This window comes from Carex rostrata, chromosome 21, assembly GCF_964058835.1.
Source record: "Carex rostrata chromosome 21, lpCarRost1.2, whole genome shotgun sequence".
NCBI lineage: Eukaryota > Viridiplantae > Streptophyta > Magnoliopsida > Poales > Cyperaceae > Carex > Carex rostrata.
The window spans coordinates 6622798-6650735 of NC_135938.1; the positions used below are offsets into that span (position 1 = coordinate 6622798).

General features: G+C 33.9%; 2 protein-coding genes and 2 long non-coding RNA genes across 9 annotated transcripts; 3 read left to right on the forward strand and 1 right to left on the reverse strand.

The window, feature by feature from the left end:
* Positions 1–27923, forward strand: LOC144573246 (putative pectin methylesterase CGR2). Of its 6 annotated transcripts, none has more exons than XM_078322978.1 (9): positions 17696–17711; positions 23606–23675; positions 24791–24920; positions 25223–25262; positions 25523–25564; positions 25732–25869; positions 26382–26627; positions 27044–27099; positions 27357–27923. In XM_078322978.1, the coding sequence occupies exons 3-9, from the start codon at positions 24798–24800 to the stop codon at positions 27501–27503; spliced, it is 792 nt and encodes a 263-aa protein (XP_078179104.1). In that variant the 5' UTR covers positions 17696–17711; positions 23606–23675; positions 24791–24797; the 3' UTR covers positions 27504–27923. The 6 variants fall into 6 exon arrangements, with proteins under 6 accessions (XP_078179101.1, XP_078179104.1, XP_078179098.1 ...); XM_078322974.1 differs by lacking the exon at positions 17696–17711 and adding an exon at positions 24315–24340 and having other exon boundaries at positions 23586–23675; positions 24783–24920; XM_078322975.1 differs by lacking the exons at positions 17696–17711; positions 23606–23675 and adding an exon at positions 1–197 and having other exon boundaries at positions 24783–24920.
* On the forward strand, positions 5093–7135 carry LOC144573498 (uncharacterized). The gene is made up of 3 exons (XR_013518011.1): positions 5093–5498; positions 6426–6486; positions 6672–7135. It is a non-coding gene; the product is annotated as an uncharacterized LOC144573498 (long non-coding RNA).
* Positions 15161–16310, forward strand: LOC144573630 (uncharacterized). Its single transcript, XR_013518050.1, has 4 exons — positions 15161–15502; positions 15576–15676; positions 15943–16007; positions 16112–16310. It is a non-coding gene; the product is annotated as an uncharacterized LOC144573630 (long non-coding RNA).
* LOC144573094 (uncharacterized) lies at positions 20510–22045 on the reverse strand. The gene has a single exon (XM_078322782.1). The coding sequence runs from the start codon at positions 22043–22045 to the stop codon at positions 20510–20512; it is 1536 nt and encodes a 511-aa protein (XP_078178908.1).
* Positions 27924–27938: the final 15 nt, after the last annotated feature.

A 27938-nucleotide genomic window follows, 5' to 3' on the forward strand; every position in this document is an offset into this window, starting at 1 on the left:
TTCTCCTCCGCATAAAGCTTCGCTTTTGTCCATCAAAAGATTTTTCTCTCTCCGAATTAACTGTTTTCTCATCTCAGAATTGCGAATTCCAAGTAACAACGAGTGCCGTGAATTCAATCTCTAGCTTTCCGCGTCGTCGCTCTCGATCGATTTCGCACGACGCTGTCTTCGAACTATTAATCGACCAGAGAGTTCAGGTAATCTCTCCTCTTTTTCAAGAAAATATTCAATTAGTTATAGTCGATCCGTCTATCTGTCATAGAATTGAGCTAATCGTATCCTTACTTTTAGATCGGAAACCCTAAGTTTCACTGTCCTAATTTTTCTAAATTTCACAACAGATTCTCATCCCAAATCAGAAATTATGACCCTAAATTTAGAGTCTCAGCAATCAATATTCTCACACATCACATTTAAATTTAGAAACCCGCTGGAAATCCCGAAGTAGAGCTAGTGATAAGAACACTATAATGGTTGTAAATTGTGATGTAATTGAGATTAGGTCTTGCTGAATTTTTATTAATTTTATTGTACTATGGTAGCGTAGCTTATAACACATTTTGTACAAAACTAGGCCCACACCACAAATGTTTGTTAGATAAACTTAACCTTTGTGTGTGTGTGTTTTTTTTTTAATCTACAATTTATATTAAGTAAAAAATCACATGCACATACTTTTGTGCCTTCCTCCTAGTGTTTAATCTTTTTCCCAGCATACTGGGATAGTTTCCCAGGTAATATAATTGTATCCATTCACAAACGCTATTTACGATTTTCTGTAGAACTGTATCCTTCCGCAAACAATATTTGCGATTGGTCGTACTCGAAAGTTCTGTTCTCTGCATGCTATGTGTGGTAAAGTGGTGAATGAAGTATTTTCATTCATGTTTCATATGGTACTGCATAATATTGAAGTTGACTTAAATGAACTGTCTTAAAGATAATAGGCATGAAATTGATTTACTAATTTGCTTATTTTTAGATCAACCCATCCCGCAATCTAAGTCTGCATATTCTTTACATTTTTGCCTTTGGGTTTAGTACATGCTTTTATATGAGGTTGGTTATCTGTTCATAGTCTGCAAGGTGCTTTACTAGTTAAAAAATAAATAAATTGTTGTAGCTGTTTGTGGCTTGTTTATTTTCTATTGGATGATTTACTGTTCAAAAGGGTGAGTTAACTTTGATGGTGCAACATTTTGAGACCTAAGTGCAAGCATATGGTATTCATTATCTTCTCTGTTTGCTCATAAATAGAGATCCTAAATTGAATCCATGACCACATATTGTCACCATCCCCAATATTTTCTTCTCCAGAATTGGCGAATGATCGATTTGTCCATGTTCTTCAAGTTACTAATGCTATTCTATATTGACTATTTTTTCAGATATAAGAAAATGAAAACTTTTCATGAGTAGCTGCTGGAAGAATTGCTTCGCTTCAATTTAGCATGAGTGGTCTAGGAAAAGGTATGAATACAACTCGAACTTGGCGATAATTTAACTAATAAGATTGGTGCATCACTTCCCTAATGATAAAACAACATAAAACTGAAGTCGTTGAAATTTTACAATGAACTGCACTTTTTCTTCATTCTGAATAGAGTGGGCTGTAGTGCTGTACCAGTACCACCATTTGAAATAACTGGTATAGATCAAAGTCAACTGTATATTATTTAGATAACCCTTATTTTGTTCTTTACCCTACACCCTGTTATCAAAAGGGAAACCGCTTATATGCACCACTATCTAGATTTACGGTAGCATATGTTTCACAATAAATACATCGCATCAGAATATTAAATCTGGAACAACCAAACAAAAAAACACCATATTATCAAATATAATTCAAGAATTACATAAAAGCTATTAATCCTTCAGCAAGTATATTTCAACAGTCAACACTCCATTTTACTTCCATCACCCCCTCCATAATTGCCGGTGATATCCTTTCCTGTCCTGTCCAAAATGAGTAGTGCTATAACAATCATTGCAGTTATGTTTTTGCTTCTTTTTTTGGCAAACCTTTTCAATACTATTCTTATCCCTTTAATTCCATTAAACCCGAAAGTTGCACAGATTACATCTGTCTTCCTTTTCTTTTCTAAAAAGAGATATAGCAATTATTGGGTTCACCAGATAGGCCATGTCCCCGCCGATGTCAGGCTTATTACGGCTCTGGTTGAACGGTGGAAGGAGGAGACACATACCTTCCACCTCCCTATTGGTGAGGCAACAGTTACCTGGGAGGATGTTGCTGTTCTCTTCGGCGTGCCGATAGATGGTAAGCCATTTTGGGGAGGATCGACCTCGATCAACCTGTTGTGCGGCAGATCTTACTTGGGCGTTCTGTCACCTCAAGAACATTCAAGGGCAAATACAAAACAAAAGTGAGATTAGGATGGCTGAATGATATTTCTTAAAAGTTGCCAGAAAATGCTGATGAAATAACTGTACAGTACTGTGCAGGGTAGAAATTCTCACATTTATGTACTGTGTGAATTGGAATATGCATGTTGTGGGTGTTGTGAATAAAAGATAGTTTATTGTATAGGATAGTTATAGGGTATATCTAGTTTTTATGTACATACTTCAAATTAAAAATAATAATTCAAATAAGAAAGTTAAACTGTGGATGTATTTTCTTTTATTAGTTACTGCTGCAATTATATTTATTGTTTTGCTTGTTCCGGAATTAAATATAACTAGCAAACTCCTAGGTCTTGCTGCAGATCAATAATACCTTACTGATCCTAATTTAAAATAATATATTTAATGTCAATATAAATATTAAATAAAAGTAAGAATTATAATAAGTAGAACACTAGTCAGGTAAAACGCCTTTTTGGTTTTCTATCTGTTTAATTTTTTTCTCAACAGAAATTAAATGCATCAGAAGATGCGGTGAACAACTTAATATTAAAAGAATTATTAAAGAATACAATTTCAGTTTAATCCTTAAAATTCTAAATAATCTAAATATAGATTTTAGGTAAATATGTTGAAATGTAAATTTTGAATTTTCAAATTAAAATTTTAGCAGTATATAATTAGTACACGTTTTATGTAATTTTTCATTTGTTTTGAAAATGAAAAGGTCAATGTGGACATCCATCCACAGTTATTGGTTTACCGGTTTATATTTTTAATCAAAACTAAAACAAATCAAACTTATTTTAATTAACAAGTACAAAATGACATGTAGTAAATATACCACACTTGTCGTGTTACAAAGAGAATCTGGTGCCACAAGAGGCAAAAATACTGGACTTGCCATATTTTTTTATAAAACAAAACAATTGCATGGTATGCCCAAATCCCAATAAAATATATAACATTTAGTTCTTCTCATAATCATCACATTTCAATTTAAGAATTCAGTTCAAGACATATAAATAGAAACTATTACCATGTCATGCGTTGCAACAGAGACATATTATAAGAAAAAAAATATCAATAAAAATAATAATTATAAAAATTTAAGAGATATTAATAGAGAATTTATATGATTATGTATTTTTAATTAACTTGAATCGTGAATTCGTGATTTTCGATAATAATTTGATGATGTGATGATTCTTTATTTTTAAGTACTAATGATATCAAATAATAACTCGATTCGAATCTAATATCAAATATCGTAAAACAATTCAATATCGACATATAATATGATATAAAAAAACATAAATAAAAAAGTGTTATCGTGTGTATATATAGAATACACACACACACTATAAGAGAAATACACACACACACGTTCCAATTTATATTATTCTTCTTCTTTGTTTCCAATTTAGAATATACACACGCACATATTGATATATATATTATATATTGGAAATATATTTGCCCACAACAATATATATAGAAACAAAGAAAGAGAAATAAGGAAATAAAAAAAATGATTTCCATTGTGATCCATATAGAAACAAAGAAGAAGTAAGAAAATAAAGAAATAAGAAAATGGAAGATGGAGTCTACTCAATTGAAGAGGAGAAATATAAAAACAAAGAAATAAGGAAACAGAGAAATATATCGCTAAATTTCATAGTCGGTTCAATTTTAATTGTAACGTATCGTGTGGCAGTACATGCGGTGAGTATGTTTTTAACTAAATTTAGACTTCTATACATAAAATATGTGCATTTAATTAAAAAATGATAAATTATGTAATTGAAGGATTGGGATTAAATCCGAAATTTCATCTTTCAATCGTAGTCGTTGACGGATTGGATACCCAACGTGGTTAATAATGGAATGGAGATTCTACATCTCAATTGCAAAATAGAGATTCGTACTTTTAAGACGGGGATTCCTTAGCATTCTAATTCCCTGGAAAGTGATGTCCGCGTTTGTCAAAATCAACGAGGAAATAGTCATGGGAATCGGTGATTCCTGGCTATGTCGATGATCCGATTTGTGGCTATCGCGATCATAGTGACAAATGAATTATTCGGGTTCGGTTCGGCGAGATAAAAAATTCGTGATTCGGGTATAATTCGGGAATGATTCAGAATTATCCGGATCAGAAATCTCATTCCTACAAGGGAGCAAAAAAATAAAAAACAAAAAAAATAATTGTTCTTGGAAAAATTCAGGAAAAATTCGTGAATAATTCGTAAAATTCGGGAAAAGTTCGTAAAATTCGGGAAAAGTTCGTAAAATTCGGGAATTATTCGGGTTTAATTCGGTCAAAGTTCGGTCAACCAAATAATTCGGTGTTCGGTTCAGCATCACCCCAAAAAAGAATTAAACGGGTATAATTCGGGTATCTTGTCACTATGATCGCGATAGCCAAAAAAAAATGCAGAATTCTTCGATGCCCGCTCGTTGCTGGATGGACATACAACCCGGAAGCGTATCCTCTGCGGAGGTTTTACCTGCAGAGCTGTGCGGTGGTTTTGATCTGGTTCGTTCGTTTTGAATCGGACGGACCAGATCAGATCTTGCCCCGAATTTAAGAAAAAACTCAAAATTTGGTGAACTCTTAATCCAGCTCGTCCGATCCGAAACGAATGTATCAAATCCGGGGATAGCATTTTCATACAACCCAACGCGCGATTTTTTCTTTTCTTTCGGTGAAACTCTTTTCCGCTTCTCAGTCTTTCTCCGAGACCTGATGGCATCCCAAGCTCGTCAATGGCGTCGATCTCCGGCGTCTTCTCTCGTTTCTCCACTCTATTTCGGCCACGCCGCCACCAGTCTGACGTCATCTCCGCCTTTCCTTTTTACCGCTTCTGTCCGCCTCAATCCATCGCCGATCTGCCCAGTTCCTCCTCTCCTTCTTATCCCTCCTCTTTCAGTAAGAATTTTCTCAAATTGGGACTTGTATTGAGCAAATCAAAGCTTGTAATGTTGGATTTGACCATCATTTGTTTATTTTGAGCAGATTAAACCACCGTCTTCTCCTGCTGGTCGTTTTACAGGGAATTAGAGGTTCGGCCCTGGGGCCTCAATTTGTTGCAGAGGCACTTGCTCCTGATAATCCTCCTTTGAAGGTGCATATTACATTTTAAAAATAAAGATTTCATGTATAGTGAATCATTTTTCTAGCTTGTACTGCATTACCCTTCTCAAATTCCAGTCCAGAAATTGAATAAATTAGAACTCCAAACATGTCTGCTTTCTATCTCTCCTCAAAATTAGAAAATCAGAGTGGGTACAGTGTACGAAAAATGGCAGGGGAAAGGTTTAGGTTAGGTCTGATCATGGAGACAGATGCAGTAGTACTGTAACCAGGGGCACCAGTGTAAATGCACTTGGTTTGGTTTGGGTTGATACTGGTACGTACTGTATGAAGAGATTCTAGAAAAAGAGCATGCTTGTTTTGGCTATTGTCATTACTGATATACCAGTTTAAAATTCAGATAAAGGACCCACTTAACAGTTTAGTAACAACCAATAACATCTCAATATTGGTATGCAACCGGCTAGTAATCTGCCTTTTGATGGATTTAGGAATACCAGTGCTTAGATAAATAGCAATTTCATTTGGTTGTTTGTGCCAGTAACAACAATGAAGTTGGCTTTACACCAAATTTTGAGACCTTTTCTTATATACCCTTGAAACTTTTGTATTTTGTTTTGCACCCAGCATGCTTGTAGTAGATAAATTGTTTGAATCCCGCCCTGCTTCAAATTTTGCCTAGAAATATTTTCTCTGATGATGACTGACTTTTTGCATGAAAATGGACAAGCTTAGAAGTTAGTAGCAATGTGACATAGCAAATCTCATTTTATGCATTTACCTTTTGTATCATTAATTATAAATTTACTTGATATGTGTGCCAGGCAAAATGCAAAAGAGAGGTAGTGTAGAGACCAAATAGGAAATATGAAGTCCATAGTACTTTAAAGTTAGAAAAATTACTTTTTGGAAATAAAAAGAGATGCCAATTGATAAATTGCACTGTTGTTGCTTTCAGGTTCTGGACCATCATCATCAGATATGAAGATTGAACTTTAGAAGCAATTTCATGAAAGCAGGTACAAGAAGCCTCAAGTTACTGGTAGTACGCCATTAATATCAAAGGCCCCTGATTTGTTTTCAGTTGTAACACTAATACTTCAAATAGAAACTAATTACTGACAAACCCTAGTATTGGAAATACTAAAACATATTAGGTTTGACTGGAACTAAATAAATATTGATTCCTGAATCTTAATTATAGGTTGCTACATGGTGGAGAAATGCACTTTTATGGAGAGCCTTTTTTAGCACAGCTTTGGCAGTGGTAATTTTGAGGGGAATTATCGAGCTGTGCAATTTTGGCGAGTGCAGTCTCTTTGGAGCAGGAGGCTTGATACTGTTTGATGTAAGTGATGTTATGGTCACTTACCACACAAACGATCAGGCAACTTCAAGCAATTCAACTGCCCCAATGGCTGCTACAATGACTTGGCAACTCTACTGCACGAAACAAGAACATCGATGTTCATATACGTGTATTCTTTATGTGTGTTAATATTGTGGTCTTATTCATAGTTCATTGCTTCATTTGAGGGACTTCAAAAAGTCATAATTATTTTTGTAACTAATAACATACAGTTTTTCAATTTTGATGCATATCAACGGACCACCATCATCTTTGTTCCTGGTACGGCCGTACTAGAGAATTTTATATTGTTCCTTGTATATGAATACATTAGTTAACTTCTTATTCAGTATCAGAAATTTCCAATTACAATATATATTTTTTTCTATATTTTATTGTCCATGTCTGTCAAAATTTTGCCATTTCAGTCGGGAAACGCAAAAAAAAAAAATCAGGTTTTGTTTGATATATTTTTGGTAGCTTAACAATTTAATTCCTAATCCTAATACAATTTTTGACAAGCGCATGACCTTATCGCTTAGTAATTTGGGTATCGAATCACAGAGAGGTATTGTAAGTATTGGTTTATCGGTTTTCAATAATCTAGACAAGCAAATATTGAGTGATTTTTTTATAAACTGAATTATAAAAATGCTGGATGAATTAACTAGATGCAAGATGAATTATAAACTAATGCAGACTAAATTCCAAACCCTCAGCCTGAATTCCAGACAGAATGCAGGATGAATTATCTGAATGCAACTTAAATTAACAGAATGCAGATTGAATTCCAGAAATAGAAAATGATGAGAAAAATCAGAGGGAATGAATATCTAGGTTTATGGTTTCACTATGATACTTTTAATTATGTATTTCTAATTATTTTTCTAATATTTGGGTTGCAATTGTTGAGGGGGTGTTATCCTAAGGTAAATGTTTATCCACTTTCGCGGCTTCGCACCGTATCTAGATTAAATAGGTCTCCTATGTTCGTGGCTTACCAGTTTTAATCTAAACCCATTAAGTCATTTGATAACCCGTGTTTTTTCCCAAAAGCCTTTTGGACTACTTTCGTAGCTTCGAGTATTTAAGTTTGTTTATGTTGTTCTAGTAAGTCAATTTCTCCTTTCGGTCCATCACCAAATTTACCTAATATTGTTTGCATAACTATCGCTATTTTAAAAAGTACTTATAATATAAATTTCTCCTTTCGGTCTCAATTTATTATTAGCAGATCCCTTAATAAAATAAGAAATAACTAAACAAACCATTCAAGCATTCATAAACAAATCAACATCACAACCACAAATAAAATTTAAACAACTAAATTAACATAACAAAAGTATCAAGTTACTCCCATATCCCTAAATAAAATGTTTAGCCAAGTATACTTTCAACACAAACACAAGTCATATTTAATTTCATTAAAATCAGAAAAATAAAAGAAGAAGAAGAAGAATTAAGAACTCCCTTAATGAAGTACAGCTCTCTTTCTTCCTTCGGTTTGCCTCTGCCGACTTTTGTTTTTTTTTCTTTCGATTTCTTTTCTCTGGCCGAATTCCCCCAGGCATTCAAAGTGTCCCCAAAATAAAAAATGCTAAAGTAAAGATATCTCATTTCTGTCCAGAGGCGAGTACATATCCTTAATTTTTCCTAAATGAACTTTGGTAAGAAAATAAATGCTCACGTGATGCACCAGCCAATCAAATTAACCTTTATCCTGCCGAATCAAATAATTGGCTCTATTTCATGCTTTAATTGGCAATTGAATTGGTAAGAAATATGCGCCATCAAAGTGGATTGGTAAAAAAAATATGCGCCAGCCAAATATAATTAATTGGTAAGATTTGATGCGGCAGCCAAATGAAATGCATTAATTGGCAGCGATAGTCAAGATATTATAGATCCATTTGTTTCTTCATTCGGCTTGATATTCTTGATCTTCTGTGCACATGTAAATCGCACGGTTTCCTGCTCCAATTCTGCAATAATTAACAACTTGCGCAGTATCTTGTGCCTTGTCTAACATTAATTAAAATTAAACAAAATGATAAATAAAATGCAACAAAACATGACAATTAAGATAAATTTGGGGGTCAACTATGTATCAAATAATGCGTTAAATTATGGTTCATCATTATCTCACAGCTTGTCAAAAAAAGTACCAATATAACAGGCCCATGTAAACTTGAAAAGAGCTGCTAGAAAAATGTGTAAATTATTGTCAAACCATTATAATGCTGTAGAAATATAGAACATACAATAGATATTCTGAAAAGACAGACACAGTTAATGTGACTGGCATGCCATCTCAAATATATTTTATATGATTTATAATTTTAACGTTATTTAGTTAATAATTAACAAATAGTGAAGTTATGTCTAATAGCCATTGAAATAGCTATGCGCGAACCAAACATGAGAATGATTTATTTCAAAGAATGTTGAAGCAATAGCTATGCACGAACCAAACATGAGAATGACACATGCCCTGGAATGACATTCCTTAGCATTACCTTCCATAAAATTCTTCAATTTCCTAAAATAACCTATAGCGCTAACCAAATGCCCCCTTATGACTCCCAACATTTTCTAATTCCTTTACCTAATTATTAATTATCTCCATTCTTATATTATGCACGTAGATGTCCTGATCCGCCAATGGCTATGATTGAAAGATGAAATTTCAAATTTAATATCAGTCCTCGAATCAAATAATCTTTCTACTTTTGATTAAGTGCATCTTTTTTATGTATAGAAGTTCAAATTTAGTTAGAAACATACCCGCCACACGTACTGTCATACGATATGTTACAATTAAAATAGAATAAGGAACAAAATTGAAGAAAAAATAAATTTCTCTGTTTCCTTATTTATTTCTCCTTTCCTTATTTCTTATTTCCTTGTTTCTCTTCACCTCTAAATTGAAGCCAATTATAGTAAGATTTAACAATGAATTATTCTTTAGAACTTCACCTCTAACTTATTGATTAATTTATGCTGCTGATGCGATGGTGAACAGATGATAGGAGGCTTCGGATTACCTCCTATAATTTTTGTGTAAAATACTTTCTAACATTTTTTTCTTGATGCAATTTTTCTTAATTTTTGCAATTATTTAAAAATTGCAGTTGATTAATAGGGAGAATATAATCGAGATTATTAGACACACAATCAATTTGCTTTACTTTTTAATACTGAATTTCCTACTACGAGTATATAGCTACTTCTTGTTTATTCAAATTTGTCAAATTAATTTACATCTTATTTTTCTTGAAAGAGGTGTTCTTATTTCCTTTTTTTTTTAAACTAATGATTAAAAAATGCTAATTTGTTTTCAATTCATGTAGGATGACATCTCGGGCACATGAGAATGACATATGGGCATCATACGCATGACCATGATGATAATTTCCACTCAAATCAAATTTTACTAACTTGTGGGCTTCTGTGCATTTCTTTAAAAAAATTGAGTAAATCTTTTTAGTATTTTTCATCAATTATTTTCAGATCCTCATATGCTTGAGGTATGAATGTAACTACTGAAGAGTACCGGTCACATTTTAACATCTTGTCATTCGTCAAGGTACTTAAAATCCCAAATCAACAAAATCATCAACAAAAAATGTATGAAATTTCACCTACGTAGGCCTCACTTTTGACTGGGTGTGATCTCCATTCTATGAGCCAGGACACCAAGGATCGATATGCTCGACAATTCAGAAGTTATTGCAGTAAATAAAGGTAACAAGATAATTACATTTGTTTTTAATTTTGAATTTGGATATGGTTTCTGATACTTTTTCACGTGTAATTACAAAAATAGATTCACTTGATGTTTAAGGAAAGAAGGTTCAATCATATTGTGGTTTAGATTGGTTATAATTTATTTCTATTTTTTAAATGTTATTTAAGGAATTTTTGAATTAATTGATAATTATTTGATCATGTCTTCATTTATTTCTTATTTTTATATCATTTAAGGAATATTATTTATCATTTAATATGTCATTTTATTTGAGATTTTTTTTAAAAATAAGTCAAAAAAAAATAAAAAAAAATATATATATATATATCTATTACTATATACTTAATCTTTGAGATGTCATTTAAAAATATTATTTGTCATTTACTCTATTTTTTACGAAAATATGTCATTTTGTATAAGACCTTTTTTCTCTTATAATTTGTTTCCGTTGCAACGCACGGGCACGATACTAGTCTGATACTATGCAACCTGCATACCTTTTGCAACCAAAAATAAATTTAGAAAACCTTAATTGATGAATAATTAAGTATATTACATATATTCTCTCAAACATATTTTGCTATTGAATGCACTGTGTTCCATTGTAACAATGCAAGCAACATTAATTAATTACTTATTAATTATAAAACAGCGTATGAAACAATTATTTTTGTTATAAAATGTTAACTTCAAAGTTCTCACACTCTATCTAATCGTATTGTTATAACTTAAATTTTATTACATCATAACTTTAAGATACTCTGACTCTTTTTTTTTCACAAATCATAATATTGGCAAAAAAAAAATGTAAATAAAAGCAGAGGAAAACATTTATATTTCTAACTTGATATTGTTTTGATGAAATTTTTTATTATTGCATAATTTAAATTGTTACAACTATTTCATCGGCTACTAATGAAAATGAATAATAATTATAAATACTTAAAACTGAGTTCTAATGCTAAAATTACAAGTAGGTGATGCACCTAAACCAATTATAATAAGGTAAATTTTGAACTGGTCTAATATCAATAATTGTAACGTCTTGTGAAGCAAGAATAAAATAAAAATTTACATACATAAGCAAATAAATATAACAAAAATGTTGGTCTTGGAAAACTAAATCATCCCAGCACCAATTTAGGAGTTAATAGGTTAGCATCCAGATATTCATTAATCTTCCCTGAGGGACAACATTACATATTATACCTATATTATACCTGATCATGAAAGAAAAATCATGGTTACCTGTTGCACTTCACTTCAATCAAACTATATCAATATTTCTTCCAAAAACTTTCTCTGATTGGAATTCTTCATCCATAATTAAGTAATTCCGCAACAAATAAACTTAATCTACAATTGAATGTGAAGGAAGCCCAAATTAAATTTATTTTATTTTAGTAAATAATAACAAGCAAAAATAATAACAAGCCCATATTATAAGTATGAATTTGTTATTTTAAAAATGCAACTAAGAGATTTCTATTGGTTTCCTCCAATATTTAATTATAACATATTATTTGTTGTTATCGTTTCAAATTATTATTCATTAAAATAGGATATCAAATGGTAAAAGTTGCTAATATATATATGTATATATATAATTATTGAAAGTGTACAACACATCATGCAAGAAAAATGACATGGCGTTGTCGAGCATGGCAAAAAACAATAATCGACATACTGAAAATTATATACATGTGATTAGATCACACAATTACAATGAACTATTGAAACGTATGTGATAGTTTTACTTTGTTACCGAAAAATTCTGAGATTTTAGAAGCCATAACTACATCTATTGATTTTTTTTTTTATGATTTTCTTTGGAATTCCGCAGTTAAGCGTGCAACAATAATATACTGTTTTAAAAAACCAACAGAGTCCAACATAAAATAAATGTTTTAAGAAAAAATTGTTCGCAAAAATACACTGTTTGATAGAAATAATACTTATACATTGCAAGGAAAACTCCACTACCTATCGCGAAAAGCGTGGTGAACAAAAAAAGGAGCTCGTATCCAACACTTTAACTTGGCTTGCATCCAATGCCTCATGCCTTTCATATATATCTTCGTTCTCAAAATTCAAATTGTCGATCTCAACTGTTCAACATGATATATATTCTAAAATATGATTAGGAATGTAATTTTTGAATTTTTTTTTTTACTATTTTTTAAGATGGGTAGAAAATCATTGTTTTTTTAATGGTTTAAAAACAATAATTTTGTACCCATCTTAAAAATTAGTAAAAATTTTTCAAAAAATATAAAATTTCATTCCATGCATATTTTAGTATAAACATTATGTTGAATGGTTTGGATTGAAAATTTGAACTTTAAAAACAAAGATATAAAATATGAGGTATGATGAGGCATTGGAACAATGTAGATATGTTATCTCTACCAACTTTTTTTTTTTAAAAAAAAAAGAAAAAAGAAAGAAGAAAGGAAAAGCAATGGGCAAAATAACGGTGATGTATTATTAACGCTAAGTGTGGACGTGTAGTAATAAAATAGTTAAACGGTTTAATGACAAATTAAATTGCATTTTTTAAGAAGCTTGATAGGGTGGCAAACTGGGATTAGTGTACACAATTCCTCAAATGTAAAATTATGGAGGTATGAACTTTGAGTGAGTCTATGGTACTATGCATATCACGGGTTGGTCCGTGCTACGGCTTAATATTCGAGTTTTTAAAAATTTTAATGGTCGATCCGAACCATTCATCTTGTTCTCCATATTAATATGTGTTTGGAGACCAAATTTTACATTTTTTTAAATTTTTTTTACTATTTTTTCGATATTTAGAAAATCACTTGATCTGAAAATTCTGGACCATCCAAAAATAGTGATTTTCAATAAATCTAAAAAAATAGTAAAAAAATTTAAAAAAAATGTAAAATTTGGTCTCCAAACACATATTAATATGGAGAACAAGATGAACGGTTCAGATCGACCGTTAGAATTTTGAAAAGTCAAATATTGAGCCGTATTACAGACCAAATCGTAATATTAATATGTTTTTTCACACATCGTAAAACTCTTTTATTATGTTTTTTCTCGCATTTATTGACCTTCAAGTAAATTATGAAAGAACAATAAAAAAAATAGTATCCCAAACACTTGGACACTAATTCCTGTTTCCTCAAAAATTCAAACTCACAAGCACCAATCTACCAAATGACACACTTGTCAAAAATATAAATATGAAATACCCATTTATAATTTATAAAACATTTTAATTAAAAATCAGATAAAAAGTTTAGTACGAACTACATACTTGGTAAATTTTAAAATGGCCAGACAATTAGCAAATTAAACTTCTTACTTTTTAGTTTGAATTTGTAAATTATTTATATCAAATACATCAGACGAATTGTTTTCGGTAAATTAAAGTTCAAAGATGTAAATTCATCAAGAGCAATTATCAATTCATCATTCGTTTTAGCCCCTGTGCATCATGGATTGTCATGTATTTACGTTTGATTGTTCTGGTTCTATTCCAATTTTGCTAATTTGCCAAAGTTACAAAGAAGATTTCTTTTAATTAGTTTTGGAATTGGGTTGATAAAAAAAATAAAAAAACGTTTGGACTATAGCTCTATTTGAGCCATAATCTGCTCTAATTTAAATAAATAAAGCATCATTATATGAAAACAAATGCATGTCAGTAAATTAAGGTGTTGAGATGCTAATCTTTGGTCAAAACAACATACTTTTTTCCTTTTTTGCATTTCCATACTTTTTTTTTACATCATTCTTTTTCTAATTACAAAAATTGTACTTTTGTCTATGTCTATACATATAAAATCTCTCGTAATATGCAACCTGATGGCCTCCCGATGATTCTGACATCTTGATTTTGTTCAGGTGTCGCAGAAATGTCAACTATAGGCGGATAGCGCGGGGCCTAGTATTATTTGTGCTTTGAGAATTGAGATTCATGCAGAACGTATTTGAATGGTCGAGATTTTCCATAAAGTAACGCAAAATATTAGATATCACAAAGGATTCGAATTCCAAAGATTCTTTATCTGAAAAATGTTTCTTCTATCAAGTTTTTACGTAGGAGTGAGGCTAGCCTAGCGGCCTAGCGTGTGCTGAATTCGGATCACCCAGTTATCTGACTCAAGCATATTGGACACGAACGGTTCAGGATTGTTATTTTAACTTGACACGAATCTCAAAGCACAAACAATACTGCCCACCAAGGGCAGATCCAGTTAGGCACATAATAGGACTCTGAAAATCCAAAATTAATTCACAAGAACTGAGTTTTAGACATTTGTCTTACCCTGAAAAATATGATTGCCCTATTCTGGATCTGTAATAAGTCCAACAATCTAATTTACAAGAACTTAGTCTCTCTCCATCGTCATTTTCTTTCTTCCTCTGTTGGCTGAGATCCATTTTTTCTGTCAAATTTTGGTGGAGCATGTTGCAGAAGAAAGCTCTCATTTCATTCTTTGTCCATTTAGACTTAGTGTATGTGTACCATTAGAGACTATTGCAAATGGACTGTTATGGGTTGAGTCCAAATATTAAAATATGATAAATGAGACGGGATCTCACTTGTAAAATTGAGGGTCTGATCGGAACCACCTCCTCCTCTTTAAAATGAGAAATAGAATTGACGAAAGTTAAAATTCTCTGATCGGATAGCACGCTACTGTGGGAGATGATTTCGTTTGGAGCGATTTGGCGAGAAAATTTTCCTCTGACGAATTCCGATGAAAAATCAAGAGATTTGGCGAGAGTTCATTTAAGAGAAAACTTTGTTATTTTTTTTCCCAGCGATACCCTTTCGATCGCTGATTCTTTTCTTCCCCACTGCTCTCCGTCTACGAAAGCAAAGAAAAGGGGAGAAGAAGATGAAAAGAAAGGATTCCTGCGCTTCCGATTCAGTCCTTGGCCCTCATCACGCAAATACAAGGTTAGGAACACTTTTTAGCAATCATTATTTCCATTATTTCTATTTGATCGATTGAGTTCATTATTTCCATTAGAGGTGGTCATCAGAAGCAATGAGGCATGCACTTATTGGTATCGATTTTTGTGGGAGGCCTTTTGTGACTTCCAATTAAGCTCTTCTTCATCACCACATGAAGTATGTTTTTATTGGTTATTTTACTGTTGTTTCTCTTGCTTCTGTTCTTAGGAAAGACATCTTGTTTATATTCTTGGAAAATGCATAAAGGTACTTGACTATATTCAAATTGATTTTCAAAATAAAAAAAAATGAGAAAACCTAATTTAAGATCTTTTCAAGTGTATGTGTCTAATCAAATACTTTAATGACTATATCGTAGTAAGTCAGATTGATTTTCAAGTGTATGTGTCTAATCAAGTTACCTGACTATATTGTATCTTCAGGCTGATTTCAGTAACCTGAGTATAATTGGAAAAGCTTCATTTGATTTTGAACCACCTAAATCTAGGTTATCTTCAGAGCACCAATTATTTACAAAGTAAAGAATTACTAAATCTCTTATTTTCATTTTTTATTTTTAATGCCTTCTCTTTTTTTTGTTTCATAAAAAAGGTACCTTGATAAAAAGAAAGCCGCTGAAGAGATGGAGCAACAGTATCAGAAAATGATTTTAGCTTGGCATTTTTTTGTAGTAATTTTAGCTTGTTAATAATTTCAGCTTCATATTTTGCTGGTAGAGAATGCTTGGTGTATGCAATGATATGTGCAATAAACTGGTAAAAAATGATCAAGTAAGAAAGAGGAGGCGTTGCTGGTAAAATGAGAAAAATCATATTGTTACTAATCATCACATCCATTTAGTTTAAGGGCACAAGTGTCAATTTTATTTAAATGAGATCATTTCACTTCTATTATGCATACTATCCAATTAATAAATAGAGAAGAATTCAATTCTTTTCTATTTTAATTATGATCAGCAAAGTTAAATTTCAATTCATCTCTATTGAATTCTATTGAATTGAAATCATTTGAACTCCATTAATGATGTGTTCCGATCAGGGTGTGAAGAATCTAACTTTTTATCTCCTCTCCATTTCTTCACTCATTGAACCATCCATTTTCACATTTTGTCTTGCATATTTGTATTTTTTTTAATTGTGATTCATAATTTCTACATCTTTTTAACGTATTGTAACTATTGTTTTAATTTTTACCTTATTGGTGTAAAGCAATTTTTTATTTCAATTAGTATTTTTTTATTTTTCTTAATATAGATTTTGAAAATTAAAAACTAATGACTAATTTAACTGATAACAAGAGTATAGAACTATGAGTGAGTCTATGGTACTATGCATATTACGATTTGTTACCGCGCTACAGCTCTATATTCGAGTTTTTAAATCCTAACGGTCGATCCGAACCGTTCATCTTGTTCTCCATATTAATATGTGTTTGGAGACCAAATTTTACATTTTTTTGAAATTTTTTTATTATTTTTTTAGATTTATTGAAAATCACTGTTTTTGGATGGTCTAGAATTTTCAGATCAAGTGATTTTCTAAATATCTAAAAAAATAGTAAAATTTGGTCTCCAAACACATTAATATGAAGAACAAGATGAACGGTTCGAATCGACCGTTAGAATTTGAAAACTCGAATATAGAGCCGTAGCACGGTAACAACTTGTGATATGCATAGTATCATAGACTCACTCTAGAACTATAGATGCATATGAAATATATTTTTTTGAAATATAATTTTTTTATCAATTTTTTTCAACTTTCTATACAAAATAAGTTTGTATTGTATCCGATTAGTTAATGAGTTTGTATCTGATTGACTATTTAAATCCGATTCGTACTCTACCCTTATAGAAATCCTGAATCCGCTCCTGCCCACTGCGCCATTCCCGAATAGGCACTGTTTTAAGCTAATCCGTACTGTTCATTTAAATTTGCTTGAGTTAGGTATTTAAGAGGATTCGTATTCAGCGTGTGCTATACTTATCGAGACAATTCAGTGAGCATAATTGTTGGCTCACCTTTAAGATATGTGCATGTTGATTGCTCATCAGCACTGACAGAAGCATAAAAATAATTTTTTTCTCCGTCATTTTGTTCTCTCTCTGTCCTTTCTCCTCTCGTATTCTCTATCCCTCTTACTCTTCCTTCAAAGCTCTGCTCTCGCGTCCCTCGTTTTGTTCTTGCCTTACCTTCAAAGTTCAGAAGACTTCATCATTTAAAGAGAACTTTTCCAAGCCGCGAGGAAAAAGGAAGCGAAAGAGCCTTCTACACCTCTTGTCGCTCCACTAACATTTAGACCTGCTAATGAGCGAGCTTTAGCTCAAATTCAACTCAGCTCGTTTTAAAAAAAAAAAAAGACTTAACTCGGGCTCGGCTCAAATTTGAATGAAAAAATTCAAATCGACCTGGCTCGGATCAAACTCGATTCGGAATAAAAAAATCTGATCCTTGTGCTAAACCGGCCCGTTATTTGCATGTCCATATCAGATTTTTTTATTTATTTAGAATTACGTTAAAATAATTCATTCAAACAAGCCTTGTAAGACAGGATTTTCTGTAACTAGCCTCCACCGATCCCTAGGATCGGTGGAGCAAAAAAAATCACAACTACACCGGTCCCTAGGACCGGTGGAGGCCACTTTTCCTCACCGCAATTACTCGGCCACAGAAGATCCCAGCAAGCCCTCCACCGATCCCTAGGATCGGTGGAGCTTTGTTCTCAAAATCCGCCCGCAGCCACACCCATTTTTCCTTCTTCTTCTCCCCTGTCCGAGCCTTCTTCTCCAAAACGGTGAGTTTTTTTTATTTTATTTTTTATTTTTTTATTCTTTCAATATACTCAACCATTTGTCCATCCAATTGTTTCAAAATGTTCAGATCGTCGAAGAGAATTAGAAACTCTTCAGATCTACGATTTTGATAAGGTAAAAATTCTTCTTTTTGTAATTTTTTTATTTTAGCCGAATTAAAATAAATAAATAATTTAATTTAGTTTGTTTAGTATTTTTAGATTGTTTTTGTGAAATGTAGTGTGAAATTAGTATTTGGTGTAATTTAGTGTTAATTTGGAGTATATTTAGTGTAATTTAGTGCTAATGTAGTATTAATTTAGCGTTTATTTGATTTTAATTTAGTGTAATGTAGTGCTAATGTAGTGTTAATTTATAGTTCATTTGATGTTAATTTAGTGTAATTTAGTATTTATGTAGAATAAATTTGTGTAATTAAGTATTCATGTAGTATAATGTAACTTTTTAGTAATATGTATTATAATTTGTATAAAATTAGATAAATGTGTGATGACTCTCATGGTGTTTAAAATTAGATAAAATTATAAATGTGTAAAATTAGTAATATTCATGAAGTTTAAAATTAGATAAAATTATAATGTATAAAATTAGTAATATTCATGAAGTTTATTATTAAAATCAAAATTAGATGATATGTTTTTTACATAAATTTTGATTATTGTAGCCATATGCTTGAAAAAAATGTTTGTTTATATAATTATGTGTGATGACTCTCATTAGTTGCAAAAATATTGTTTATCAAATTTTCTAACAGAGTCAATGGATAATGTGAATTATCCGGAGCTGTTGAAATTAGCACCACAGAACCACAGAGCATGGAAAGTTCGTGATATGGTAATTTTGATTATATCTATTAATTATTTGTTGCAAATAAATATTATATGAAGTATTTGAAGGGTTTATAATGTTTTATTTCTTTTTGGCAGCCTTCCTCTTCATTGAACCAGATAAATTCACATAAGACTCGTATTACTTACAACAGTCGGATGGAAGATGCTATGAAGAGATTAGGGTTGTATCAAATTGCTCGCCTTAATGATTGCAAGATTGATCCGCATTTGATTAGTGCTCTGGTTGAGAGGTGGAGGCCGGAGACCAATACATTTCATCTACCTGTCGGTGAGATGACAGTGACGTTGGAAGATGTTGCATGTCTATGGGGCTTACCGATTAAGGGTAATTAACTAATTAAAGTTGTTTATCGGTTAATTTAAATAACTAATTTTTTAAGGTGAATTGTTGATTGTATAATTCTTTTAATTTGCAGGTGACCCGATTACTGGCACCAGCGATACTGATTGGAACCCATACTTAGAGTATGATCTAGGGGCTGATCCGGCTCTTTTTTACGATAACCTCATTGAGACAATGCCATATAAATATAGGATTTATAATCCTAACACATCGAAAGAACGATTGTCCGTCTCTGCTTATTCGATTAGACTGAAATGGGTGCGGGCCAAATTTAGTGAACCCTTACAAGAGTGGGACAGTAATGAGAGACTTGCACAGTACACCCGAGGTTTTTGTATGGATTTATTCGGGTCAGTTATGTTTCCGGATTCTAGTACGGATGGAGTCCCTGCGATGTACTTGCAATTCATTAATGATCTAGAGACTCCACAAGAATACAATTGGGGAGGTGCCGTACTCGCACATCTCTATCGGGAGTTGTCACGTGCTTGCCTTGCAGGAGTAGACACGATAGCGGGTCCGATGTTGTTGTTACAGATTTGGTCATGGACTCGATTTACTATTGGTCGGCCTAATCCCCGCGAAGAGCCACCTCCCTTCGGTGGTGCAGATGAGGATACGAGAAATGCTTTCGGTGTGAAGTGGACCACTCGACATTTGTGGAAACACAACCCTCACTTAGGTATAAAGATTTATAATTCGAGATGAATTCGATAGATTTATAATTGTTTTTTAAAATTTATATTTTTTTTGACAGGTGGTACAGCCACATATAGAGATAGCTTCGACAGACTAGCTGATGAGACAGTTAACTGGCGACCATACGTTGATTACTATGATCAGTTACCTAGACATGTTCGAGGACAAAAAAGGTATTGGATGAGCTGCGGTTACGTAATCCATTTCTGGATGGTAGAGTATCAGCATGCGGATAGGGTCATGCGCCAGTTTGGTAGGTACCAAGAGATCCCGCCTCCTCCTCCTTACGACGGTCTTACATCATGTTTTCTTGCTTTCTCATTACGACGATGTAAAACTTGTGTAATGTTCATTGAAAAATCCAATCCCGTTGCCTCCCATCCAATCGCAACCTCCCGCCTATTTACAAACCAGTCGACGCACTTATAAAATGTCTTATCAATAATTGCACACACAGGTAGTTGTCTGGCAATCCTAAATACACTGTTTAGTACCTCAGAGCCATTACTTGTCATTATACCCCACCGATTAAGGAATCCATCATGCACTTGTGCCCACTTATGCAGAGCCAAAGGCTCTGCATCAGAGTTGCGGAGCCGTTTACCAAATTTCATAATGTAGTCATGTACAGCTGCATCTCTTTGCTTAATCAAATCCATCCCCTCTTCAAATCTCCAGATTTTTTTTTTCTCAACAAATTTCTTGAATACCTTTTTGATCCACTTTTGAGGGTATCTTTTCCAAATATTTTCACAAATATGCTGTGCACACAGTCGGTGTACAGCTTCACCTTGTTCCTCACACCATCCCAGATTAGGAGCCTCAAACACCTCTCGTATACCAAGATGCTGGTCCGAGATGACACATATTTTTCCTGGTCCGACAACATTGGTACGCAACCAATTCATAAACCAACCCCAATTTTCTATAGACTCTTTTTCACAAATTGCAAATGCAAGTGGCAAGAGTTGTTGCTCTGCATCGTAAGCACAAGCCATAAAAAGTTTACCCTTATACCTTCCGGATAAGAACCCGGCATCAACACTGATAACGGGTCGAAGATGAGGCCATGCCTCAATGCATGGCCCAAACGCCCATGCAACCCGGTTGAAAATATTGATATTAAACTTGGTTGATGGTTCACTTTCTAGTAGGTACTGTGTACCTAGATTAGACGCTTTGATGGCAGCCAAAAACGATGGCAGCACCTCGTAAGACTTCTCCCAACTCCCAAACAAGTCCGCAATTGCAAGTTCTCTACCTCTCCACAACTTATTATACGAGGGCACTACTGTCCCAAATTTAACTTTAACCAGATGCTTGACCATTTTAATGCTTAACTCCAGATCATCTTTCAAAGCCGGTTTAATAATATCAGCAATTACTCTAGAAGTCATTTGATGACTATCCAACCTTTCAGCACTGCCAAAACATGTGTGGATAAACGGGTTGGTGGAAATTGTCCATGCACCTGTTGGTACTACAATTGCATACAATTTCCATTGGCATTTTGAAGATTTACATTTAACTCTATACTTGGTTTTGCTGCTGTTTAGCACGTCTAACTCTGTGTTTTTGTTTAGGTGAAATTCAGCAAGTTCTGATTTTAGTTTGGCTTTGGATTCAAACATTTGACCTTCAGCAAATTTTTCATCTAACCTGGGGGGGTTCGCAAAAAATGCACGATCCGCGTATGGCATTGGCAAATCATCGTGGAATGAGGAACATGGATGCTTAGGTCCTCGATTGAGAAATGGGATCGAGTTGTGCCAATCCTTCAATATTTCTCTGTCGTTCATTTCAGCTTCCGCTTCGTCCATATCTGCGTTCCATGCTTCATCCGAATCATCATCATCAAAAGAACTTCTATCAGATTCTGTGTCTTGATCTGATTGCTCACAAAGGTCGTCACCGGCCTGAACCGGATGTGTGTAGGTGGGTACATGTACACTGCCCGAATTAGGATCAAAGCCGGTCTGAACCGACGATGTGTTACTACCTCCGGGCAAACTATCTGGACACGGATCATAACTGGTTTGGTTTCTAGCCTGGTGCGCCTCAGCTACCAATTCTATAACCTTAAATCCAGCCACTTGAGCTGCAGTTTGTTTAATGACATCCCAAGTTTCCTCATTTTCTATCCGAAATAGTGAGAAATGGTACGATCCGGGCGGTGCTGTGTTCATACGTACCCTGATTGTCAATTTGACTCGACTCGGAAGCAATTCAAGTCCAACGTATATTTGCCGTCTTATAATAGCAAAACTGGTAGAATCAGATACAGTAAAGGTAAATGCAGCCCCTATGTCATAACCAACACCTGTTGAAGTGCTTTGGAGGTTACCACCATAATACACATTGATCAATAGCAGTGACATTTTGCTGAACAAAAATCAAACACTAAATTAATAAACATATGAGTAAAAAAAATACTAAATAAACATATGAATAAAAAAAACACACTAAATATATAAACATATAAAAAAACACTACATAATATATGAGTACAGAAAAACAATAAATATAAACATATGAGTAAAAAATAAACTAAATATAAATATATGAGTAAAAAAACTCAAAATATAAACATATGAGTAAAAAAAACTAAAATATAAACATATGAGTAAAAAATAAACACTAAATCAAACTCTAAATATTTTTCAATTTTATAACACTAAATATAAGCATATGAGTAAAAAAAAACTCACAATAATAATCAGAAGACGATGCTGAGTACAATGGTGGTGGCGATCTGTTCATATGACAACTCCTCTACTGAATCTGAAAAAAACAAAATAAGAAAAAATAGAAGGAAGAAGAAAGAAAAATGGAGATCGGGAAGAGAAGAAGAAGGGTGCAGCTGGGTAAATGGTATAGTGTGAACCTACACCGATCCACAGGACCGGTGGACTAATTTTTAAGCTACACCGATCCACAGGATCGGTGCAGGTGCGTTTTGGTGTAATCCTCCGTGTAACCGTTGTGGCAGACGAAAAATGAGCTACACCGGTCCCTAGGACCGGTGTAGTTTTGCTTTTTTTTGCTCCACCGATCCTAGGGATCGGTGGAGGCTAGTTACAGAAAATCCGGCCTTACAAGGCTTGTTTGAATGAATTATTTTAGCGTAATTCTAAATAAAAAAAAAAATCTCCATATCACCTATGCCTCAATTTTTGAGTTTGAACCCGGTCCGTTCGTTATGTGCTAGCACCAATTTTAAAGAGTCCCATTACAGGTAGGCCGCATGGGCTCGGATCCTAATCGGACGGTTCAAATTGAATCTCAAACGGTGCATTAACTCAGAGGATCCGGACTCACCCGGACACAGCCTCCTCGTCCCATTTCACTTTTCATTTGTCCGAGAATTCGACCTGTAGCACCTCTCGCTGTTACTCTCCATCGATTTCGCACGACGCTGTCTTCGAGCTATCAATCGACCAGAGAGTCCAGGTAATTTCTCCCGTCTCTCCCCTCTACAATTGATGAAGCGATCCTTTTCAAAGGAAATGTTCAATTAATTAGTCTTCTTCTAGTCGATCCGTCTCAGCATTTGTCATAGAATTGAGCTATTCGTATCCTTACAGTTAGATCGGAGATCATAACCCTACATTTCCCATTTCATTCCCTAATTTTTCAAAATTTCACAACGTATGCTCATCCCAAATCAGAAATTATGCAATGGATATTCTCACAAATCGCAGGACAGAAGTATCCGCTTCCCAATTTAGAAACCCTGACGAAAATCCAAGTAGATCTAGTGATATGAACACCAGAATGGTGGTAAAATGTAATGCAATTTGAGATGAGGCCTTGCTGAAGTGCTTTTATTTTATTTTATTTTATTGTATAGTAGCTCTATAAGACAATTTTTGCACAAAAATAGGCCCGCACAACAAGTATTGGTTACATACAATCTGTATTAAGAAAGTAAAAAGATCACATGCGCATACTTCCGTAACGTCTTCCTAGTGCTTGATCTGTAGCCCAACATACTTCGATAGTTACCTTGGTACTAATAATTGTATCCTTTCGCAAATGATCATTTGCGATTTGCTGCACACCAAACTTTGTTCTCTGCATGCTATATAGAAGAATCAGTGTAACTCCAACATAAGGTGAGTCTGTTTTGATTCAAGCGTTTTTTCGCCCCAAACCTTTTTTGTCCATCCGGTAAATCAGCCAATTATTGGATGAGATCATGAGCTGCGGATGGATACATTTTCCAAACCATGCTAGCAATGCAGCATTGGAGTGACTATTGCTTGCTATGGTACTATGGTAGAAGGCATCAGAGGTGGGTGGCTGTGTGTGTGTGGGTGGGTGGGTGGGTGGGTGGGTGGGTGGGGTGGGGGGCATTCCCTCTGCTGGCAGTACCATTTGGATAAAATCAAACCTAGGGGCTTAAATATATAAAAACATATACAGCAGGAATGTAATGAAATTATGGGTCTAATTTTTGCATTTATATTATCCCACAGTCAACTTCTCTAATTTCACCTGATTCACTTTTTCTCTTTGATTAAGTAGTACAAGCTGTTTACATTATGCACAAATTAGGTTTTCAGGAGAAGCATGTCCCGAAGGCCAGTAAATTCTACACGCAGGCTGGTAGATGGAGGTAGTTTACCATTTGCCACATCTTTGCAATCAAAGTCACGCTCCTCTCCTTTACTTACAGTTGGATTGGTTGTTTTGGTAATTTTATTTCTTAATTATTGTTGTTAGTGTGTTGTACGGAATAAATCACCTTTGCTCGTCCTTCCAATTTCTGTGAGAAATATCCCAAACTGGCCTTAATTTGCTTTCTTTAATTAGAGAAAATTACATAGGAAAATGGCAAAGTTTGAGCATCAGTTAAGAAAAACATGGAACTGTAATCTCATTGTTGCTATTATATTATGATCATCAAATTCTGCCAGAACTTTTCATATGTTTCTTGACTTTAAATTACCTTTTCCATTTTGATTGATTGATTCATCATATTCGATATATTTCAGGGTGCCTTTCTTATTATTGGGTACACGTATGGCGGCACAGGTCAGTTTTAGATTTAACAAAAGTTGGATATTATTTGCATAATCATCTCCTCATAAGAATTTGAATTTTGCAGTTTAAAAAATGTCATGAATTTACAATAATAACTTGTACAGAAGATAAGGTCCCTTCCTTATATTGTGAGTTTGTGACTTGATAATTGGAATTTCTGATTTTGGTGTATATAGATCAAATTCTAGTTCTTATGATTATTTTAAATGCAACACTCTCAATGAGGGTACTAATATTCTTTTAATATGCAGGTAGTTTTGGTGGCAATAAAGAAGCTGTAAGCAGACTTGAAGGTAAAGATGCATACTCTCTTTCGTCCCTATTCATGGCCTCATATGCAAATTCTCTATAATTTTTTTTTCCAAAGAAAAACATCCTTCTTAGCTGAAGAAAAACATCCTTTAACATGGTAATTTTTTGTTCTTACTCTGCCTTTTATTATAAACCCTTAAAAAAAAAGGAGCATCCTGCACACCTGAGGTGTTACAAGCAATGCCAATACTAAAGAAAGCCTATGGACTTGGTGACAGCAGAAAACGGATCTTACACGTGGGTCCTGATTCCTGCTCTGTTGTCTCCAGTTTGTTGAAAGATGAAGGTACACATTTAGCATTCACTCCAGTTTGGTATATGGGCCATGTCCTTTGAAATTGTTGGCAAAACTTTTTCAATTGTTATTGTACTGTTGAGTTTCTTGAGTGTGTAATCTATTTCTTTTGGAATGATTGCTGTCATGCTGATTCTGTGTTAGAGGGGTCAGGACTGGTTCTGGTATGAAGCAGCTTGCATTGAGATGAGCTGCTAGATTTGGGGTCCTGTTAGGTTAGTGCCTTACTGGTACCTGACCAAGTGACCAGACATGGGAAATATGCACCACTTTGTATTGGTCTCAACAAGTTGCCAGTATCAGTGCACTCATTACATATATACACCATGTGCAACAAGCTTGGTGATTTACCTGTAAAAGCACAAAAAGCCAATAGGAGTTGCCATTATTTGTCAGAATTTGCTCTGATTTAACATTAATCATCTGATTTCTCTCTAAGAGCGCTTGGAATATGTAACCCTATAACATGAATAATGTACATTTTTTATTTATGCTTTGTTCAGGTGAAAATACAGAGGCATGGGGTGTAGAGCCATATGAATTAGAGGATGCCGATAGTACATGCAAGAGCCTGGTCAGAAAGGGGTTTGTGAGAGTGGCTGATATTAAGTTCCCTCTACCGTACAGGCCCAAATCTTTTGACCTTGTTGTGGTGTCTGATGCGCTTGATTATCTAACCCCTAGGTATCTTAATAAAACACTGCCTGACCTTGCTAGGATCTCAAATGATGGCCTCATAGTATTTGCGGGTAAGTCACTGCCTCTGTATGTGTGTGTCTGTGTGTATTTGCATGCAAATTTGGACTGTAACAAATGCACAAAACTCTGGGTGGCATAAAAGATTTTGCAAATAGGACCCCGCAATTGTTTGAAATATTTGTAATTAGCATCCAACAGAGATAAAAAGATATAGGAGAGAAAAATTTATTTAAATATCGGGAGCTCGGCAATTTTCCAAAGCAACCATTGAGATAAATCAACCCAGCAGATGGAACATGTTTGGTTTCAAGTTCGTATGACCTATTCAGAAGCGATTTGGTTGAACCAAGGTGGAGAAAAGTTGTTGTATTACTAAATTGTTTTGTGCATTTTGTTCCATGTTGGCCCAAACTAAGCCATAATCTTTGGTTGTTTTTACAATAGTTTTTATTTTTTTTAATTGTAGGTTATCCAGGGCAGCAGAGGGCTAAAGTTTCTGAGCTATCCAAATTTGGTAGACCGGTAAAGCTCTCTTATATTTTTGTGTACCTTTCTGTGTGAACACAGAAAGAATATTAAATTGGAATCAAACTGTACCTAAAATGTACTAGTCTGACTCCATTTGGTGCGTGCAAGTTCCTAATTCTTTCTTTGCTTGATGCATGCTGGTTAAGGGTGGTAACTGGTAACCAATAATTATTGTGCTTTACTGTGAATGCCTTTATCAACATTTCAATTACATTTTTTCCTTATTCAAAAGTTTTGTTGTTCTTATGTAGGCCAAGTTAAGGAGTTCCACATGGTGGATCCGGTACTTTGTCCAAACAGGTTTGGAGGAAAATGAACCCGCATCCAAGAAGTTTGAACAAGCTGCTTCCAAGAAATCTTACAAGTCTGATTGCCAGATTTTCCACCTCACCTCATAACTTCACAAAAGAATTGTGATGCTTTTCAAAATCAAATTTTGTAGATCTTCACATGGCTTTGCATGAGCGCACACGCATTTGGTCTAATATTTTACATAGAATTGGTTACTCCTTAAGTCCGTTTTACTTTTATGGATGTCGAGGATGTATTTTTAGGTTAATTAATTGTACTTATTCGAGGTTATTTTTGTCTGGGCTATTTGTAATTTTTCTTGAGTGCAAAATTTTCAGCTAATTGGCTTGGTTAACGTTTCAATTAGGAGTTCTATAATCAAGCCACAAAAGTGACTGCGCCGAAGGCCAATGAAGAGAATCAAGTTGTGTGTGTGTCTGCACACGCATCGTCATTGTTGTAATTAAAAAGTTAACTAATTGTAATTAAACACTTTCATATAAAATCAAGTTGTACTTATGTGGCAATGATTTCAGTATTGG

Coding starts and splice junctions, on each gene's coding strand:
- LOC144573094 (XM_078322782.1), bottom strand. CDS start 22,045: ATGGACGAAGCGGAAGCTGAAATGAACGACAGAGAAATATTGAAGGAT.
- LOC144573246 (XM_078322975.1), top strand. CDS start 24,798: ATGTCCCGAAGGCCAGTAAATTCTACACGCAGGCTGGTAGATGGAGGT. Junction 25,870..26,381: donor CAGTTTGTTGAAAGATGAAG/GTACACATTTAG, acceptor TGCTTTGTTCAG/GTGAAAATACAGAGGCATGG. Junction 27,100..27,356: donor TATCCAAATTTGGTAGACCG/GTAAAGCTCTCT, acceptor GTTCTTATGTAG/GCCAAGTTAAGGAGTTCCAC.